Genomic DNA, 20766 nt, shown 5'->3' on the forward strand with positions numbered 1-20766 from the left:
TGAAAGATGCAGTCCACTTATGGAAAAATAAATTGATCTGATTCCGCATTCAATATGCAGTTTTATTTGAGTGGCGAAGATCATTTGATAGGTTTGAAATTTGTAGTAATTCTCAACATATGGACGGTCTGGATCATCCAACCATACAGACACCGATAGCAGCAATACATGACAAAACCATCTGTGTTAATCGCCGTATTTCAGTAATCAGCCATTAGTTAGTCTAAGATCAATATAAAGATAAATTGTCTGATACACAATATCAATGACAAAATGCTATAGTTACCCAATGGTCAATCATCTCAACTTTAATGAATCATTCGCCAAACATGTTAGAAGCAATAACATTTTTCAGCCATGGTAAATCCATGATGGTCCAATTATCCTGTACGATGTCATTTTCATAATCTGGCTGATGAGCATGAGAACTAAATCATCGCAAATATATAATAAAAAAAAGAGTTGGCCATGTGAGAATTGTTACAATATTTCATGAACCTTTGTCCGTGTAACATTCTGGACTGGGACAGTCTTCAATCTAGTGAGTGGAATGTTACAGTTGTCATTTTAAGTTTCACAAAAGATTGTCTGGTTATAACTACACAGTCAAGTTGGCACAGATGAAAAACACTGGCAAATCTTCAGCTGACATAGAATGGCACAAAGATACAAAAGTTTGCAAATAAATACTAGGATGGAAAATCATATATAGTACGTTCAATTGGGCTAAGGTCGTCGTTTTCGATCATCATCGTCATCATCAGAGTCACCACTCTCACGGAAACGAGGATTCTTCTCCTGCAGGGTAAAAACAATTTTGAATGGTGACAAGTTAAGGAAGATCTGTGTTATTCCATGCAGAAAAACGAGCTTAAACAACAATACATACCGGTCTGGATTCATGATCAGAGGTTCTCCTTGATTCATGGTCAGAAGTTCTCCTGGACAACTCAGGTGCAGACCGCTCATCATCGCGGTGCCTCTTACGAGGGTAATCTGTTGTAAAGTTAAATAAATATCAGACATGATAAATAATCTCTTCAAAGTAGAACCACAAAAATATGTGTAAGGAAGAAACAGTGACAAATAGTATCTCGGTATCACAGGGAAAGTATTCACCTGCAATTTTGAAAAATAAAACTTTGCATCTTTATCATTCAATCAAGAAAGTAAATGGTTGAAAAAAAAAATCATGAAATAGGGTTTGAGACTCCTGGTAAAAAGGTAGTACCTCTACCATGTCTGAAAGAACCACTTTGTCCATGGCCTCCCCCTTGTCTACCATCTGCAGATATGTTTACGAAGTTAAAACTGACGTGGCAGAAACAGATGAAAGTGTGTGGAACAGAAACTGTGCTTCAGCACTATGGACGAATTACCCAAAAAAGCTCGTCAGGCTTTGCACAAGAAAAAAAAGTGCCCAAGGGGAAAAGGTACAAGATTAAATGATAGATGTAAGGAAACATACAGGTAATATATTATTTAGATATAGAAGTAGTTTTTCACAATGGACTAGCTTCGAGTACTAGAGGCAAATGTGGGAATTTAAGAGCTATGTATAGCTTTCAAAGGGAAAGGCCACAGGGACTAAGTAACATCCTTAAATCTTTAACTGTCGCATGCAATAATGTTGCTAGAATTTATATAAGATTGTTGATCAAATGCGGGAAAGTGGTGGCCCGTAAAAGTTTTGGGAAGGTTTTTCCTCGGAAAATGAACCTTTTAAGGTCTGATGACAGGACAATTCATCAAGCCCCTTGTCATCTTCTGAGGTTAAGTAAAAAAATCTTGAAATAAAAAATCTCTGCAGAAACCAGCTTTTACTTTTTCCCTGTTGGGCAAGGGATTCTCCTCTCAACTTATTCCATGATAAAAATTTCTTGGTTACCAAACATGCCCTTTGTGATTTTCTGATAGAGTTTAGAATATCTAGACACCAGAATAATAGAACCTAAAATATAAGCAAATTGGGCTGCAAGTAGGTGCAGGAGAGGGAGCAAAGCTCCAAATCAGGAATGGCACCTTGATGACAACACTCCAGTTACTATTGGTGAACTACACTATAGACCAAAACCCAATCAACCAGGCCAACAAGAAATTTACAGAAATTTACATAATGTACTTAATCTAAAACAATTTATGCACTAAAAGTGTCACTTCAAGTAACAGTATACTCAGATGGCCTTCATGGAAACAGTTCCAGATATTTTCAGTAGCTGGCACCCAAAATGGGGCAGTGTACAAACATGGTTAGCCCTAAGTTTCAGAGTTTTCAGTAACTTATACAATCAAATGAAGAAACATATGAGACAAAAATCAAGCTTATCCTCCGTACCAATTCATTGAAAAAAATCAAAACAGAAGAATAAGATATTCTGATTCTAAATTGCCCATAGCCATTGAAATGAGAACTGCTAAGATCTGCCATAATCATTCAAAGAAAAATGTACTACCATAGTTAACATGGAAATAGTCACTAGCCATTTTTCTGGTAAAAATCTTGATTCCTTCTTTTTCATTTTTGTTTTGAACAGTGAAAACTAGGGGTTTGCAAAACACTTTTCCAGAACTTACAATAAGAAGGAACTGCTGTCGGGAAAGAGCCCAAAGACCCTGTACCATAATCCACCAGCTGCCTCTGTACTTCCAGCTCTCTCTGGACTAATTTTCCATAACCACCTCTGCGTGTGACTTGTTAGGGACACTGAAGTGACAGCAGCGAAAAGTAAACATATTTATCCTTTTAGACGACTTTAGCAACAAAGCATTAGCATATGCATTCCTGGGAGATCTCCAGAAACACATGCATAGTTAGCTTTAAGATTTTAGCCGATGTGGAACAAGAAATGTGCTGAGAAAAGAAAGCAAGCTCCCAAAGATTAAGTGTACAATCATTCCAAAAAAGAAGAAGATTTAAGTGCATAACAGGAAGCTATGTGCTTAACAGAAGCATCCAATATTGACTATTTACACTAAAAGCATACAGCCACTCGTAGAAAGTACAATGTTACTTGTTTACGGAAAGAAAATTACAGCAGTGACAGATATTGCCGCATATACAGCATCTTTATGGACACAGCCTATGGATAGAGTGTTCAATGTCTCATTTGCACAGTTAGGAATCTAAGAACTATAGTTCATGTTGAATATTAACAATGACAAAATGCCATGAGAAAGGTTCACACATTGTCATTTAACATTTATCATTGCATGACCAACCCCAATGATTCATTCAACATTAATTAACTTTGCTAGACAATCTGACACAGCAACGATTGGCCAGGTGTCCACCCATGATTATTTGGAGATATTTAACATGAATTTCCTATTCTATTGATGTTCAGGTGTCCACCCATGATCAACTTCATGAAAGTGTCACCTCATAGAAAAATATTACGACTGATGACGATGTCTGGAAGAGAAGAATCGGAGAAAAGCATAATGAGATTGGCTTGAAAGCATGGGCACATTCTGAAATATGATAGAAAAGAAATTCCGAAGGAGAATTTGATAAAATGTTTCCAAAAGGATATCTGGATCATAATCCGTGCGATACTCATCCCGCACCTATACAGAAATAGAAAATCAAAGTCAGAGTGAGTAGAATTATGAAAAGGAAAAGAAATGTCTGCCAAAGCAAAGGCAGCCGACCTGTCCCCCACTTCGACCACGGCCCCATTGCCTCCCATCTTGGAACCCCCAATCAAAATCCACACGAATTGAACGATCATCGAGAATGGTCCCACTTGTAAACTTCACTGAATCACCGGCATCCTCTCTAGAATAGTACCTGATTAACACAAAATCAATTAATTGTGAACAAAGAAAATCCAATCATTTATTAAAGGATAATGTGTGTGACATGATAAGACATACAGGTCCAACTAGTGGACCTATTTACAATGGCAGACAACCAATTTACAGTAACTGCAAAGTCACGGCCACAACAAGGAGGTCATATTGAATCTAACTGAAGGCAATGAAACATAATTATCAATGCTAAGGTCCTGTTCGTTTCAGATTGTGACAAACCGATGGTGAGTGCCCCAACTGATTATTGTCAAAATCTGAAACGAAGAGGTCCTAATTGTAGGCAACGAAAATCACTACAAAAAAAGTGCCCATCTCGTGGCACATTGCAATATAAGAGAAACTAAAAATTCAAACAGCTTGGAGCAATCTTCTTTATTTCACCAGAATTCCAAGCTTCAATCTATGTACATGTATGGATTGGGGGCATTTGAAGGTAGAGAATCAAAATGTGGAATTTTTCCTGTGGTTCATTTGCAGTAGATTTTTCCCTTCTTTTAGTCAAAAGAAAAAATTTATTAAGGAAAAATATTGTATATATCCCAATTTAACATGTCACGAACATAGAATGTACAAGACCATGGAGCAACATTCACTGTTTGTACCAGATATTCAACAAATGCTTTTGAAGTTTTGTGGAACTAACAAGAAAATTAATTCAGATAATCGACTGGGCGAGAGGGTTAGGTCACCAATCAGTGTTAAACCAACCACTTTGAACTATTGTTTTCCATATTCTCCTTTTCATCCACCCTAATTTCCAATGCCCTATTCCAAGTAAATCTTGGACTTGGAGCTTATGGTCGTAGTTGATTCTTGGACGGCAAGGCTGCAAAAGAGAAGAATTGGCTTGAGATTTTCAGTGATAGGACCAAGGACTGGCAACAACAGAACTTCGATGTTGAAAATAAATATAAAGGGTTGGGTTTAATCCCAAGCTACTATATAGAGAGCTGTAGACTATTCTTAATAATAGGGTTAGATGATCAACAATATGTAAGGACTGGTATAGATATGTGATGCAAGATCGTGAAGAAAAATAGACGAAAGGGGAGAGAAATAGAAGAATAGGGGAAGAAGAGACGAAAATAACCTGAAGAAGAGATGAATTTAGGGAAAAGTAGAAGAAGAAGAAGAGAAGAATAGACGAATTTAGGGAGAGAAGAGAAGAAATCAGAAGAGGAGAAGAAGAAAAGAGAAGAGGGGAGAATCAATCTTTATTCAATAATCATTCCAAGTTTCAAAATAAGTTGTAAAGAGGCCTATATATAGGCAAATAAACAACCTAAAAGATAGAAACCTACTAAAATAACAATTCCTAAAAATAAAATCCTAGAAACTAATGACATGGAAATAAAATACTAGAAACTAAATAATGCGGAAATAAATCCTAATATCTGCATCAATATGAGACTCTAAATTTCAGCTAGGTGCAAAGTCAAGTTTCTGGACTACAGTGTGTCTGTATGTGTACCAGCATTCATTTTTCCTCTAAAGAATGTTACAACTTGAAGGAAATCTGATGCAAACTCAGTGGATCCACAGGGACCCACTCCTCCCAATGTTTTACATCTTTACAGTAGGAAAAGCAGAAAAAAATGCCACTTCTCAAGAAAAAAAAGAAGAAAAATGCCAATACTGACCATACTGGTGACACAACCAAGACATCATCATGATGCCATGCTGGTTTCAGCAGAGGTCCCACCTATCAGCCAACAGCCAAGAAAGTTCAAGATTTTTTTTTCGGTTTTGAATTATTGAGATGCACAATAAATTTTCCTTGGTCTTTAGAAGGTGTCTGAAAGGATTTCTCAGAGCACTTTTGTAAGTTAAATTCAAGAATTAGGAGCTTCAATTGTAGTTTGGGTTGGGCAAGAGATTTCTTGGCAGTTGTTGGGTTTGAATAAGGTACTGAACTTTGAATTAGAGGTAACACCCATAAACTTGAGCGATTTCCAACAATGTAAGTTTGTCTTGATTTACTTTCACTTGCTTACATGTAGGACAAACTGACATGGATGTCATGCCTAACTTAATAGGGTTCTGTACCATCCCTCTAAACACGCACTACATGTGAACATGATTAATGCAAAAATGATCTCTTATGACAAATATTTTATGGGGCAAAATAGAGTCAGTAAGAATTGAGAGCTTAAACTTATGAGTTCAGTATTTTTTTTATTCTGTGACGGTTAAAAAAGTAATTAAAGAATGAGGGGAGAATCTACAAAGGCGGACGGGGGGGGGGGGGGGGGGGGGGGGATCGGGCAATGCTTATCTGCCTAAGAAATCACATTTCACTAGCCACCGCTATTCTTAAACTGCCAACAATCTTGCCCCTAGAGATGCTTAAACAAATTTATTAAAGAAAAAGGGAAGAATCTACAAAAGAGGGGGGGTGGGGGTGGGGGTGGGGGCGGGGATCGGGGGTGTTAATTGTCGGACGATGCTTACCTGTCCAGGATATCACACTTGAACCGCCACGAATCTTCTCCCTAAAGATGCGGGTCGGTAAAGAGAGCTCGAACTTTCACTTCATTTGAGTATGACATTTCAATAGACCCGAATTATGATAGATAGCTCAATCTCCCTAAAAGATTCTAGAATACACCAGCAACACCCGATCACAGTAACAAATATCTCTGATATTTTCAAGAATATCTCGCAATATTTTATGATTTTGTGATAAAATGACAAAATCCTGAAACTATGTTGCATCAGTACGGTCTGACACGGGTATCGAGTGTCGGATTCGGCAAACCTCAGAAAGAATGATTCGTGGATTCGCCAAAATATTTTAATCAATTCTCAAATTTAACATTTTTACATAACAATATAATTATAGAAAGTAGTAGGTTACATAGATAATGTTTTATTTTCAGTTAAGAAACATATTCTTAACTCTTAAGATGTATAAAACTCAAACATGCGGTAATTGTAAAGTTGTGTTAGTAGCATTAAGGAAAAAACATATAAAAGAGATCTAGAAGTGTCTCGAAGAATCCTGAAGTATTGGAATCTGAGACGTGTCTGACACGGATTCTTTGCCCACTTAGAAGAATCCATGTAACATGGTCCTGAAATATTCCCTAGATTTTTAAAAATCATCAAGATATCTTCAGATTTTATTTATTTTTATTGCTACAAGCCTACAATATCACAATAAATTCATAATATTAATTGGTTCCCTGATTTTGTTCTTATATTTTATATTTTAATCTATTTGAAATATTTTATTTTTCCAGGTTCCCTCGCTATAAACCTGAAAATAATAAAATATAAATAAAATATCCTGAGATGCACCCTTCGTGAGAAATTCTCGAGGCAAATATTTGTGGCTATGCACCGGATGGAATCAGGTTCCCAAATGACCATCCATCAAAATTTGATTTCATGTAATTAGATGGAGAGCTTTCTTAACATAATAATCACATTCCAACTTCTAAAGGTGCCACCTTGCCCTAAAGGGAAGTATAGTTGAGATATATTCTCCAGTTTCTTCTCTTTATAATACAAGATAAGGAAAATCTCCAGTTTACATATTCACTTGCACATCTAATTTGGTAAGTCTGCAGTAGGGTCATCAATCAGCAAGGGAAGTATAGTTCGAAGGACAAGGATGCAATCCAAGCAAACACATCAACTAAACTAAGATTTCCCACATAATCCAAACACTTTTCATGATTGGTAAGCACTTTTTAGAGCAACCATAAAAATTCAACATGCATACATGATTGAAAAAGATAAGAAGCATCAAGGAAATGTTATATATCAGGAACATTTAAAGACACCCTCCAAGTAAGATCCAAGTAATCTAAATCTTCTACACAGTTTCCAAAATTGGTAATAGAGGATAAGAACCTTACAAGACAAAGCAAAAGCCGCATGGAGTTTTGGTATTCTTATCCAAGCCCATAATTATTTTTTTGATCTCTCCAGTTCGCGAGAATAGCTCATAAATTTGCTCTTCAGTGGTGTAAAATGACATGTTCCCAACATAGACAGTAGTTGAGGTTTGAAGTGCATGTTCAAATTCTTCTTGCGTTCCAGGAAATCTTCTATCCCGGTATGCTGAAAGCTTGCTTGGATCCTTACATTGACACAGCACTAGTTATCAAAATAGCAATCATAAAATCAAACACAAAAGGATGGAAAAAAAAAAAAAAAAAACCAAAAAACTAGAATAATAGACTCATCATAGTTTTTGTGGACAAGAACTAAACACTAGTCTGGCAGAGAAACCAAAACTAGAACGCATATTAACTGAGTCAGCATTAATCAGCAACTCAACAATGAAAAGGTAAATCAAAATATCACATCATACCTACTAGAAAAAAGGAACATGCTAAAAAGATGTGCTGCCGGGCTCCTTCCTAAAAGCAACTTATTGGGCCCCATTGTGGCTCATGTACGTGATCGGATCCATTAAACCAAATGACAACCATAAGTACAGACAAATGCCATTCAGAACACCTTAATTGGATGATCCTAGGCCCTTGATCCACCAAGCCTCTTTTAAGGTTCTGCAGAAAAAGCTAAACGGTTGATTTTTGTAGCCTTTTATCTTATGCATCGGATGTTCGTTGAAGATGGGACCGAGACCATGTGGGTCGTCGCCTAATGATGTTCTACAAAATCAACGCTCTTGATTTCACACACATTGTCCCCCTATGGGACCCAAAAATTGCATGCTACTATTGATCCCCGATAGTAGTCGTTCTCTAGAAAATTATATTGGAAACAACTCAAAGGTCAAGGTAACTTTAAAATTTCTCCAGTCGAGTGTAACACAAACCATATGATGCAAAGAAAATGAGTGAGTAGATACTCAAACACAATTATAATTATGATACTTACAATTGAAGACTACCATCTTCTTTCGATTTGGGTTTGTCTTTTTTGAATGGACGATTTGGGTTTGTCTGATTTACATGTTCCATCCATTATTGTTTTTGTGCTATCATATGTTGGTGTCTTACAAATTTTTACTGCTATACAGCATTGCAATTTAGTAATTTTGCCATGCGGATTGTAATCTATGAATAAAATTATTAGTTTATTATTCGTGAATATCGCAATTTGTGACATATATGTAATGTTTTATGTGAAATTGGCCCGAACTTATACATGAGAGCTTGGCTCTCAAATCTCATATTGTTCTACTTCCAAGTATTATTATTAATGGTACTTCCAAGTAAGGAAAAATTATTAAACGAAAAGAAAACACAACCAAAGAAAGCGCTTAGGAAACCCAAAACTAAGAAAATACACAGAGAGGTTGTTTGGATACGTTAAATTAGTTTTCAACGAGTTGTTCCCAAAATGCACCTTTTACATTGTTTGGATAGGTCATTTTGCACTGAATTTGTAACCACCCCTAGCGCATTTTATACAAAAATCGTGGATTTTGTAACTAGCCCTAAAACATGAAATTTTGTTTCCTATCTCTGGATCTCGATCTCAATTGCAAATCTCTCTTAAACTTTTGTAAATTATCAAACTCCACATCCACCTTCTCCAATATGACCCAAGCCATCATCCAGCTCTTGTGCTTCCCTCGTTAGTGACCCCTCAATAAGCTTCAATACACAATCTTCCACAAACCAAGCATTGGTATGAAACCCACCCTAACCATAGAGAGAAGAGGTCTCTATGCCTCTAGCAATTCTCATGCCAAGAAAGCCCTATAACGATGATTTTGAACGTTGACACAACAGGAGCATAGAAGAATGAAGCATGGACATTCAATTGAAGATCTTCATTGCCTCCTTGAACTGGTGTTTTCTCAAATATGAGATAATAAGAATTTGGTCGAGAGGGATAAGAGAAATGTGACTATGTGAGGCATTGTGGGTAAGGCATGTGAGGGAGGACACGGTGTGGGTCATATCGGGATGGGCAGGAGGTAGTCGACAAGGACGAAAGGTGTGAGGAATTTGAGAGGTGGTTTTGCAAGGAGGGAGAGATGAGGAGGTAGACAGACATATTTGGTCAGTGATGGGCCAACGGTGGCCCTTGTGATCATGTCATCCTTTTTGGTCGGACTTTGGCTGTGATCAAAGGCCCTTAGAATATACAGACATATTTGGTTTGTGATGGGCCAATGGTGGCCCTTGTCATCATGTCATCCTTTTTTGTCGGACTTTGGCCGTGAACGAAGGCCCTTAGAATATACAGACATATTTGGTCAGTGATGGGCCAACGGTGGCCCTTGTCATCATGTCATCCTTTTTTTGTCAAACTTTGGCCGTGATGAAAGGCCCTTAGAAGCACGAAGCGGGTGTGGGGATGGAGATGAGAGCGGGAGCGGGTGCGGGTGCGGGTGTGGGTGTGGGGATGGAGATGAGAGCGGGAGCGGGTGCGGGGAATCATGGGGTTTAGAAAAGTCCAAGGTTGGGAGTGCCCTGGGAGCGTTTATGTAATATTTTCTTTTTATGTCTTTTAAAATTCAAGTACATTAGAAAATAATAATTTTTAACCATCTTTATATGTATCTTTCAAAATTTAAGTCCATCAAAAAGCAGTAATTTCTAACCATCTTCATTTTCATGCCCTCTTTCATCATGCCTTCTGAAGATGCCTTTGTGTTTACTCTAATGAAGTACTTTGAAGAGTTGGAGGAGTTTGATGTAAGGAAGTTGGTGATGGAGGGACTGATGGAGTAATAGGAGCAGGTTTGGAGCGTCATGGGAGCAGTCTCAGTCTCTTCGGGATCACGTTCTTTGGTCAACCCTTCCTAAGGAGCACCGATTCATTGTTCTAGCGTGGGAGCAGCACCAATGAGGAAGATCCGAGCTTCACATTTCCACCCTTCAATTCCAATAAAAACCATATAGAGATGATAACATCCAATGGTGGTCTCGGTTTGTTTTGCGAGCTCGACTGTGTGGCATAGTATTGGGGTAAGTGGTAACTGATTTGCGTGGCTCCGTAAGTTTGTTTTCAATGGTTTTCTCATCTAAACAGGGAAAATATTTCAATGATTCACTTAAAAATCACATTCAATTAAAACAAATTTTTATCTTCAAAAAACTGAAAACAAATTTTTCATGAAAAAGGTCTTCACTGCATCCAAATGGCCCCTAAGCACGTTAATATCTTGTATTGCAGGTTGGGACTCTTGGTCCCGAATGCTATCTAAATATTAATGAAATTTGTCAACTTTCAACAAAAAAAAAAAAAAAAAATGGCCTCTAAGCGCCAAACATCAAAAGCCAGACAATCAACACCAATATTAGCCAATCCAGCAGCTATAAAATTCCCTTCATGATGAATACATGAACAATAAACTTCCACAAAAGCCACTAGCACTGAGTTCATTGCACATGTTTGGGCAGCAGTCACGGACGCTAGTCAATTGTGTTATTCACTTTATTGCATTTGCACTAGTCGTTTAGTGCTCCTTCCATTTTTTTTCCCCATTTTATAACCATTTCAAGTAAAATATGAGACTTGATCTAGTACATGACCAAATCTCAGACCAACTCAGACTAAAACCCTCATAAGATGAAATCGTGTCTTTGAAAGTTGGTGGGCAACTGCCACTTTGATATCTAAGCAGATGAAAAAGAGATCAACATTTAATGTTTCAAAGGTGAGTTTGGCTGAACACCCAAATTGCCATTTGGGTGAAATCCTCTTAGATTGCAGTTTATGTGCAAATCGAAGTGTCCCCAATCTAAAAAAAACAAAAAAAACAGCCAAATTGCCCCTGCAAGAGGCAAAATAAAATGGCCCAAATTTGCAAATTGGATGAGCACTAAGACATGACTGGTTTACAGAATGAAAGTCCAAAATTTAACTAATAGTAAGCTAGGATAAGAATTTCACCTTAAACAAAGAAGCCATTAAACTTTAGCTATCGACACATCCAATTCAAATGAGACCCATAGTTTGCCTGCAAGAGATATCACATTCAAAAAAACAAAAGTCAATTTTTCTGTCCATTAAATTCCATGTCCCGAAACTTCTAGTTCTCAAGAAGCCGACTTACATGAAATGGTAGGGTGGAAAAGAAGAAGTGGATGAGATTGGTCGCCGCCCTTCGAGGTACCTTCTCCTTGTTCCCTTCAGTTGTAGGGTTTCTTGCACGGATAAGAAATAAGATAATAGCTGCTTCGCTTCTGCTTCTGCTTCTTCGTACGCAAGTTAAAGAGTCCTCGGGAAATAGGGCTCCTAGCATTTTTTAATAATTGAACAAACTCAGCTTGTCTTTTCTTCTTTAATGTGCTTTTTGAGTGCAATTGTTAAATTAAAACATGTAATGCCAACATCAACGGCCAGTTTAATTGCGTCGGATATATACACACATCTCTCTCCTCTGAATACACCATTGAAGGCCAAGGTGGAAGGTTGCCCCAATTGGATCCATCTCATCAAACTGCATTACTTACGTTTGTATAGTATAAGGCATGGTTTTTTGTTTTATTAAAAATGCTCACAAATGTATAAGATGGCGTTGATGGTGTACACAAAGACAGTGACTCAATGCACACGTGGTATGCGCTTGGTGATCAAGATTGTTAATTTGATGAGATTAAATGGTCAAGGCTTTGTTCTTTCACTTGGAGGTCGATCAAGGGCAATAATAGGCGTATGATTGCCAACAATATTTGAAGTCGGGCCAAAATGATCCCCCGTCCTACAATCCTATTGGTAGGGCTGCAACTCGGGTCGGGTTTGGGTTTTTTTCGGAAAACCCACGATTCCCAAACCCGGCCCTACCCATGATAAATCTCGGGTCGGATCGGGTCGGGTCAAGTTTTTTCACATTGACACAATTTTTTAAGGGAAATTCTTGTTTGGCAAGGCAACTCAACTCATAAAAGCAGAAATTACACTCACATTACACTTGAATCAAACAATGATGTAATTACACTTGAATCAAACAATGTTGTAATCAAACAATGTTGTAATTACAATCAAACAGTGCTGAATCAAACACTTGAATCAACTCAACTCATAGAAGTAGAAATTACACTCACATATAATAACAGTGGGTGCGTGGGTTTTCACTTTTAACTTTTAACTAACAATAGAAAAAAATACACATACTATAACTTATGTAACTCGGGTCGGGTCGGGCCCCTTCAAACCCGGCTCGATCCGAGATTCATGCGGGCTTTTGAATGCTCAACCCGGCTCGACCCGAAACCCATGAAACCTGAACCTAACCCAGGCTATTTTCGGGTCGGGTCGATGCGGGTCGGGTAAAACCCGGCTCGAGTTGCAGCCCTACCTATTGGTATGGGCACAACCCTATTTTGATAATGGGAAAACTCACCTTGTCTTACGCGTTTTAATTGGCTGGTGTGACACAATTAGCCTCGTCATCAAAACACGGTCGTGCCATTAGCCAAAATAAATTTGGTCTTTTACACCCATTTACATCGACGGAGCCTAACTAAACTGAAAAATTTCCCCTGCAAATATTGACACTGCCGTAAATGTATCGTGGCGTAAGTTGTATTAAAAGGAGGCCTCGAAGCTCCCTTGGCGAGTCTTCATAGCAGCTGTCGAATTTATACATAGTAGGGTTTTTTTATGTTGTGATCACAGAAAGCCCCAAACCACAAAACAAAACCACACCCCTCCTCGCCTTCTTCTCTAGCTTCGCCTTCCTTTCCATCTCTCATCCGTCCATGGCCGCCTGCACCAGATCCGTTTTCCGGTCAGCCTCATTCCGCAATGCTGCGACAAGACTCACCACCGAAACCAAAGCCGCTCGCGCTCCCTTTCGTCTCCCAAAACAAAAAAAGCCTTCTTCTCCTCGAATTTTCAGGTTGTAGCTAACGACAACATTTCTAACCCTCGTGCATTGCTTTCTAGGGTTTTGTTTATGAATCTCTCTAATCCTACGTATTTATAGGTCTCCCGTGGAGATGAGTTGCTGCGTGGAGTCGCTGCTGCCCATGCACAGCGCCACTGCTTCTGCTCTTCTCACTTCGATGCTAGCTGTCTCTCCCCGGGGTTACGGTTGGCTTTCCGAAGGTACTCCTTTCTTTCACTTATTCACTGCCAAAAAAAAAAAAGATTTTCTATCTTTATTGCTCTCATTATTCTTGATGCTCTTTGGATTTTAGGCTTCTTTGATTCTCATCGTGGTTCATATTTTCTAGACAACGCTATGACAATGCATATTGTAGGTCACTACGTTAATTTATGACTGTGTGTGTCTGCTGTCTACTTCGTAGTTAATTGCAGTTGATGATTGAGGCTAAATGATGGTAAATATGTACAGGGCGATAGTTGTACTTTAACTGTTGGCGTACCAACCGTGCCCAGCTTGAATTTACAACTTAGCAACTTACATCCTAGTATCCTAAAATCATGAAAATATCACTTGATTGAGTAAATTCTAATTAACATTCTAAATATAATCACCTCATGACAATCTAATTATTACTAAAGAATTATCAAGGCATGATTAATATATTTCTTCAAGTTTTTTTTTTTTTTTTGAAAGGCATTTTTTTTCAAGTTTATCTAATGTTATATATGTATCCATTTATTTATTTGTTCATCTCTTTGTTTTTTGGCTCGATGGAACAACTCCTCAATTATTTTCTGAAATCTATTTCTATCGCAATAGGACTTGGTTTGGATAAACCAGTCGTGCCATGGAACCAAATATGATCTCCTTGTTTCCGATAGCCGATGTCGCAGATATGTCTCTTTCATAACCCCAATCAGAGGGGTTTCCTTTTGATATGTGATTTATCCATGCACCTTCATCTACCAGTAAACCCTTAACCATTTCTGAAGAGGCCTTGTTTACTGAACATATGTAGCAAATCTAAGTTGGATATGTTTTCTCACCTACTCATTACTTTTCTTTTATTTCTCAATTTATTTTGGTCTATTTGTAACCTTATGCTTTATTGCATCGTTCTTTAGCCAATGTTGTGTCAATTGTTATAGTCAGCGTGATTCTCATTTGTGAAACTAATTAATTTCATTGTATGTGTTTCTCACTTTCTCATAACGTTCCCTTCATATTTTTTTGGGCTCACTTCAAAATTTTGAGGTTGTCTATAATCTCATTTATAGAGGATGGTATGGTTTCAGAAGCCCATAGGATGGAAGTTCCGTAGTGATAGGTTGGCAACCATTGGGTTCCCTTTGTTGCTTTTGAAATTTTACCAATCTTGCAAGGACTCGTGATTGTATTGGTTGCCCTGAAATCTTTATTTTTCGAATGAGTTAGCTTTTTGCTTGTTAGAAAAGAAAACTCAATGAATATTAATCCTAATATGATGGGAAGATTAGCACCTGCATGTGATATACAAAAAATATACAAGAAATAGTTATTACAATTGCTGTAATCTCAAGATGTATAGGTGTTGGGTCTCAATTCAAGTTCAGTGGCACACCATTAGTTCTTTCTATTATGAGTTTCTGAGGCCTTCTTGGTCATTTTAATTTTTTTAACGGCATCTTGGTCATCCTATTGTTCTCCGTTTTCTCTTTCATTTTCTGGTTTTGATAGAAGAGTGCATACTCTTTTTTTCTCTTGTAGGCCAAGATGAAAGTAGATGAAGATCAAGCAGACAAGGTGGAATAACTTGGCTCTTTTTTTTCTTATCAAGCTTTTTGAGTCTTAGTGAATCTTCTCACCGTTAGATTCAGTGAGAAAGGAAGATATTTTTAAAGAAGCAAAGAAAATGAATACAGTATTGACAACGTTTTGTAGATCCAGTGAAGTTTGTACTACTGTCACTTGAATGCTTTAAGTTCATCCTCATTGTTCATTTCATGCTTTTGAAGTTTGTTCTCTTTTTATGCCATTTAAAGGAAAAGAAGAGCGTGGGGGGTGTTGGTTTTATATCTGTATTTTGGCCAGTAACCTTTTAAGTGTGTTGCATCTCATTGCTCTTTTCTTTTATGTTTGAAGATTCCTCATATTTATGAGGATTTTGACGAGATAATTTTGAGCAAAAAGATAAAGATTAAGCTATCAACATTATATTTGGAATCCACTAAGATGCACATTCTAGTATTTATGCTATAATGACATACTACCTGATTGTTGAAAATACATATGCTGAACCCAGCCTGCCTGTCTACTGCTAGGTCCAGGAATGGTGCCAAGTGACAGCGTTGTTATGCCTGCTGCGCTGTAAAATACGTATATAAATACAGTTGTTTAGTCATTTGTTGGATTCCTTGACTATATATGTATGTTATTTTTAACCTTGTAAACTTTTAACAACACAAACTTTACATCTACTCATGATTTATTGTGGTTTTAGTGCTTCCAGAATTACTGTCAACGACAGCATATGACATCAGTTTTGATACGATACTGCTACATAACAGTTCTGTTAAAATCTACTCCTTATAGCTTTTTTTAGTGTTCTATTGCGATCCTGAAGCAAAAAAGGCAGTAATCTCAATAAAAATACGTTGAGGGTAGCAGAGGTTTGAATGAGTAAACACTAGACTTCTTCACACAACCCCTAGGAGCAGAAGCCAAGAAAATCCTATTCGGTTCTAAGATTTCATTTCATCAAATGCGTCCATTCCCAGAGAACTCAGTACTTATACGTGATTGAACTGACATTTTTGTCAACGAACATCAGTCAAGGATGTTCTTGACTTAATCAGTCCATCTTCGTACTTCGTTGGATTCTTCTTCTTCAATCTTATGGGAGCTCTATCGTGTATGCAGTATCACCTATTTTCTTCAGAACTATAAGGCCAATCTTCCTGGCACTAAGCTTATCATACACCTAGCACTGGATATCTTTTGTTGCAAATCATGAAGATGTTCTATCATGGTGCCTGTGCAACATTAATGCCCTATCGAAATGACTAAAATGAAAGAGATCTGTAGCAAGTGGACATGGTACTGTGATGGGCTACCAACACACAATGTCTTTAGAGTTGATAAGAACTCACCAAGGTTGAACTGTGAACAGGGGACTCATGCCTACTCGTTGCATCCGACTCACTGCTAGTAGTAAATTTTGTTGATAGGAAGAAGCTGCCACAAATGCTGAATGAGATTGATTTATCAAATTTTTATTCATGAATTATTGTTTAGAAACCAATGCTAGGAACAAAATTCATTCTAAGGCAGCTTGGGTGGGTTGACGTGGTTGAGTTTTTCATTGATCAGTTGAGTTGAACAAGTTAATCGAAATCCTATGAAAAATATTAAGAAGAAACAAAAGAATAAAGGAAGGAGGAACAAATGAGGAAAAAGAATGACAAAGGAAAAGTGAGAAAAAGATAGGAACAAAAAAGTGAAGGGTGAGGAATAAAGGTGGTTGAGCACTGGAAGCACCAAAAACCTGGTTAGGTAGGCTGAGTTTCAAGTCAACCAGGCAATATCTCAAACATTGCTTGAGAGGTAGGAGATGTACTGTTGCAAGTACCAATGATTGTTCCGTAGAGGTAGATAATGGCACAGTAGAAGTGGTCATTTACTTCTAGGCTTAGAAGTGGATGGTAAATGTTTGAAGCTTTACACACTTCAGATAAAATCAGAGACAGGTCATGAAGAAACAGTCTGGTGGTCGTCCGGTTAATTGTTTGAAGCTGTTTAGATGTGCTTATCTACCTGCAAGTTTGTATGGACTATGGATCTGGTAAAAAATTCAATTACATGGCCTTAGTACTGGTAATGGTATAACCACAAGTTACTCAATTGCATGAAAAAATCTCTTAATTTTTAGTAGCATGGACAACTCGTAATCTGCCAGCTAAGTTTCAAAATCCTACTTTATGCTGCAGTCATGGGATTTTGGTAAATTTTAGACTAAATTTGTGTAATCAGGGTGATTTTAGCCATAGTTTTATAATACGTGTCCTTTACAATATCACGACATGTTGCATGTTGTATTGTGGCATCTTAAAATATCATCAATTTATCGTGAGATATGGTCCAATATATTGATATCAGAGGTATGTTGATACGAATCTATCTATATATTAGCCGATATTTTCCGCTATTTAAAACCTTGATTTTAGCATAGCTGTGGGCTACCAAGGTATTTCTGCGAAGTACAGAAAAGGCTGGAAGTATTTGAATGTGCATGGATCAAATCATAGATATCTTGCTTAGGATCGCAAATGTCATTAGTTTGATAATTGATAGGGACTCTTCCATAGGTGGTGTGCCAATCTGCAATATACAAAACCTGTTGCCATGTTTTTTAACTACAAGGAAGTTCTAGTGGTCCAGTTGTCCAGCAAGACCTTTTCAATGAGAAGGAGGCTGATGAAGTTTTCTTATGAATGGTCTTTTTCTATCTTATTTACTTATAGATACCATGCCATTTACTCAAGACTAGAGAAAACCTACCTTCTGTATTTCTGTAGCCTTTTAACTTTTATTCTTTTTTAAAAATAGCCCTTTAAATGTGGTTCTCCAGGTATAAGAAATCAGAAGAGAGTTGGCTGTGGTAGGAAGAGATCCATGTGCTAACATTGAGCTTTAAATAATTGATGCAGATCTGTGAGTATATTAAGTTGGTAGCAGAAGCAACCTGCTGGCTGAGGCTAGTAGCAGAGCTCCTCTCAAAATATACAACAGAGTTAGCAACATCGGAGAGCATTTGAAATGGCAGTAGCTGTATTATTGGAAGAAATCCCAATGGGTCATTTTATATGTAGCCGACTTGATTTGCTTTGATACTTTTCATGCCTTGCATTATGGAACTTATCTTTTGGAGGATTGAGCGTTGCAATCATAATGAATGCTTTAACCATAGTAAATCTTTGGGATGATAATCTGAAGGCAGATTCACATGTTTTTGATGATGCACAGTATATTGCACTTGATATCTGGGATGCCGTTGTGCAGAAACAAGAAACTCTTTTCCTTACCTTAACACTTGCAGTGAAATGCTTTGGTTATAAAAGCACCCACTATTTCCTTATTTTTCCCCTAATCCTACCCTACACTTCACACGGCATCATTGTAATTGTTCTTGTAGAAAATTATTGGGGACCATCGTTTCATGGATTCATGGCAGCCGTAACTGTTACTCTGCTTCTGTTCCCAAGAAACATGTCCAGTGATTTGGGTTTTTTTTTAGTAGGTTAGCCATGAGCCCAATGAATTTTTAGAGTAGTCATGTGTGGTTTTTACTTTTTGAGACAAAATCGTGATAGTGACACAAAGCAGGAATCTATCTTTTTCTTATGTCAGGATAGTTTATATACTATCTGGTTCCATTCTTCCACGCTCTGGGAAGAGACCTGCATGTTCAAGAACTGGGCAGTCTAATTTGGTGTTAGAAAGTAGAAACTTTCTTTTATTACCATGGTTGCAAGTACCAACTGGATTGCTGCTCGAAAGGAACATTTTAAGGGTTCTTTTCTACTCCACCGTGGTTAATCTGATTTCCAACTGATAAGAGTTTCCTCGTCTTGTATAGCTGTATCTGTTTATATGTATATATTTTATATGTGTATATTTATATTATAACCGAAACATGATATTAGAAAAAAGAACAAAGACTAATTATTTCATCTTGATAGTAAATACTGTCTGGCCATATATATGCTATTTATATTGCATAAAATAGTGGGGCACCAACTCCTTCAAGTGTAGTTGATCACTGCTAGATCTGTAGGAGTCGAGAATGATCTACTAACTTTCATGGACATTAGTTGAAAATAGGCTTCTGAGGTTTTCTGCATATTTACCATTATACTAATCAGAACAGGGGTGAGAATTGATATGTCCAGAAATTATATGATTTTGACATATGTTTCTTGTTTATTTTCTTATCCTACTAGGAATACCTCTGCTTACTCAATTTGGTTTTTATTTCTTAGTGATTCAGTAGTACTGCCAGTATTATTCTCTTGCAGAGATAAAGCATTGTTTATTGAAAAACCCTGGTAACTTGGAATTGCTTGCTGATATGGAGATAAAGCATACTATAGCAGAGTGATGCTAGGATTTCTCATGGATAGAAAAGCAAATATCCTGCATTTTTCTTAAAGTCTCGTTTACCTTGTATTTATGTATATTACTTTGACTAAATGCACGTACTGATTTTCTTCATTCACTCAGTTGTCAACGATGACGTGTGACAATCTTTGGTGGATTCTAGCAGAAGTTTGGGTATGATGTCCATGCAGCGTAGGAGTTTCAAGTCTGGAAATACATTCCAACGGTGGCTGAGTTTTTAACCTACATGAGCAGATAAGACTACAAAAGTCACATACACTGATCTACCGAATGTTAACTGACTCTATGGTCTTGATTTGGTCCATTTGCAAATATGACATGATGCGGAGGAGCAATAAATATGGATTTTTTTGGGTAAGCAATTAGGTAACATCTTGATATCCATGCAACTTGAACAGCTGAGAGTGCTCTTAGGGGCCTTCTGCACCAGATTTTTACATCTGCTATTTAAAGTTAAAACCTTTACATACTAGACCTCATGCTGATTTATGAAAGACGTGGTGAAGACGACATCCCATAAACTCACTTAATTGAGAGCTTGTGGAATTTTGCTTGGTTATCATGCTCTCTACTTCCATTGCTTTAGGTATTCACCGAATTCACGAGCATAGTGTCCTTGCATAATTGTCTAGTTCTTGCAGTAATTTTTGCAACTTTATTTCCACATCATGCCTTAAATAGGATAATTCTTGAGCTGCATATGAACTTTCTGCTTCCTAGAGTTTCTATTTGGGTTCCCTTGTGCTTTCTTTAGGAGTATAATGGACCATTTATCAATCTATTTCAGTCCTGCATTCCTCATCCCCAAAGAATAGTCGGTGCCCCTAAACTTTACGCGTTTCTATCTCAACAATTTGTGAGAAAGGGTAAGGTTGAGGGGTTAAAATCAGCATCTACTCTTGGTACGTGTTTACACCCTTTTTTGGGATTTAATCTGTCATAGACGACGAAACTAACAAGTCATAGTCCACATGGATTAAGTAATCAGAATTAGGTGCCACGATGGCACTTAATGTACATATAGGAGA

The 20766-nt window shown here is 37.5% G+C and overlaps 2 protein-coding genes across 3 annotated transcripts; one reads left to right on the plus strand and one right to left on the minus strand.

The window, feature by feature from the left end:
* Positions 1 to 424: 424 nt before the first annotated feature.
* Positions 425 to 11966, minus strand: LOC143861753 (nuclear cap-binding protein subunit 2-like). Its single transcript, XM_077372650.1, has 9 exons — positions 11804 to 11966; positions 11641 to 11707; positions 7677 to 7900; positions 3652 to 3790; positions 3534 to 3567; positions 2575 to 2685; positions 1232 to 1285; positions 890 to 996; positions 425 to 798 (listed from the first exon to the last, which is right to left on the minus strand). The coding sequence occupies exons 2-9, from the start codon at positions 11656 to 11658 to the stop codon at positions 727 to 729; spliced, it is 759 nt and encodes a 252-aa protein (XP_077228765.1). The 5' UTR covers positions 11659 to 11707; positions 11804 to 11966; the 3' UTR covers positions 425 to 726.
* Positions 11967 to 13358: 1392 nt separating this feature from the next.
* Positions 13359 to 20305, plus strand: LOC143862458 (protein NUCLEAR FUSION DEFECTIVE 6, mitochondrial). 2 transcript variants are annotated; one of them, XM_077373510.1, is made up of 4 exons: positions 13359 to 13591; positions 13679 to 13800; positions 15329 to 15364; positions 19841 to 20305. In XM_077373510.1, exons 1-3 carry the CDS (start codon positions 13452 to 13454, stop codon positions 15346 to 15348), a joined length of 282 nt encoding a protein of 93 aa, XP_077229625.1. In that variant the 5' UTR covers positions 13359 to 13451; the 3' UTR covers positions 15349 to 15364; positions 19841 to 20305. The 2 variants fall into 2 exon arrangements, with proteins under 2 accessions (XP_077229625.1, XP_077229626.1); XM_077373511.1 differs by lacking the exon at positions 19841 to 20305 and adding an exon at positions 18268 to 18567.
* Positions 20306 to 20766: the final 461 nt, after the last annotated feature.

The sequence above is a fragment of the Tasmannia lanceolata genome, unplaced genomic scaffold (genome assembly GCF_043159265.1).
Source record: "Tasmannia lanceolata isolate RefF3 unplaced genomic scaffold, GAP_Taslan_0.1 ptg000037l, whole genome shotgun sequence".
NCBI lineage: Eukaryota > Viridiplantae > Streptophyta > Magnoliopsida > Canellales > Winteraceae > Tasmannia > Tasmannia lanceolata.

Bases quoted from the DNA above. Each gene is read 5' to 3' on its own strand.
- LOC143861753 (XM_077372650.1), bottom strand. The intron at 3,791-7,676 runs GTAAGGTTCTTA...TGTGTTAATCAG, and splicing joins TGCGGCTTTTGCTTTGTCTT to GTACTATTCTAGAGAGGATG. The intron at 2,686-3,533 runs ATATCCTTTTGG...AACAAGTCACAC, and splicing joins TCGCACGGATTATGATCCAG to GCAGAGGTGGTTATGGAAAA.
- LOC143862458 (XM_077373510.1), top strand. From the start codon at position 13,452: ATGGCCGCCTGCACCAGATCCGTTTTCCGGTCAGCCTCATTCCGCAAT. The intron at 13,592-13,678 runs GTTGTAGCTAAC...ACGTATTTATAG, and splicing joins TCTTCTCCTCGAATTTTCAG to GTCTCCCGTGGAGATGAGTT. The intron at 13,801-15,328 runs GTACTCCTTTCT...TTTCTCTTGTAG, and splicing joins TTACGGTTGGCTTTCCGAAG to GCCAAGATGAAAGTAGATGA.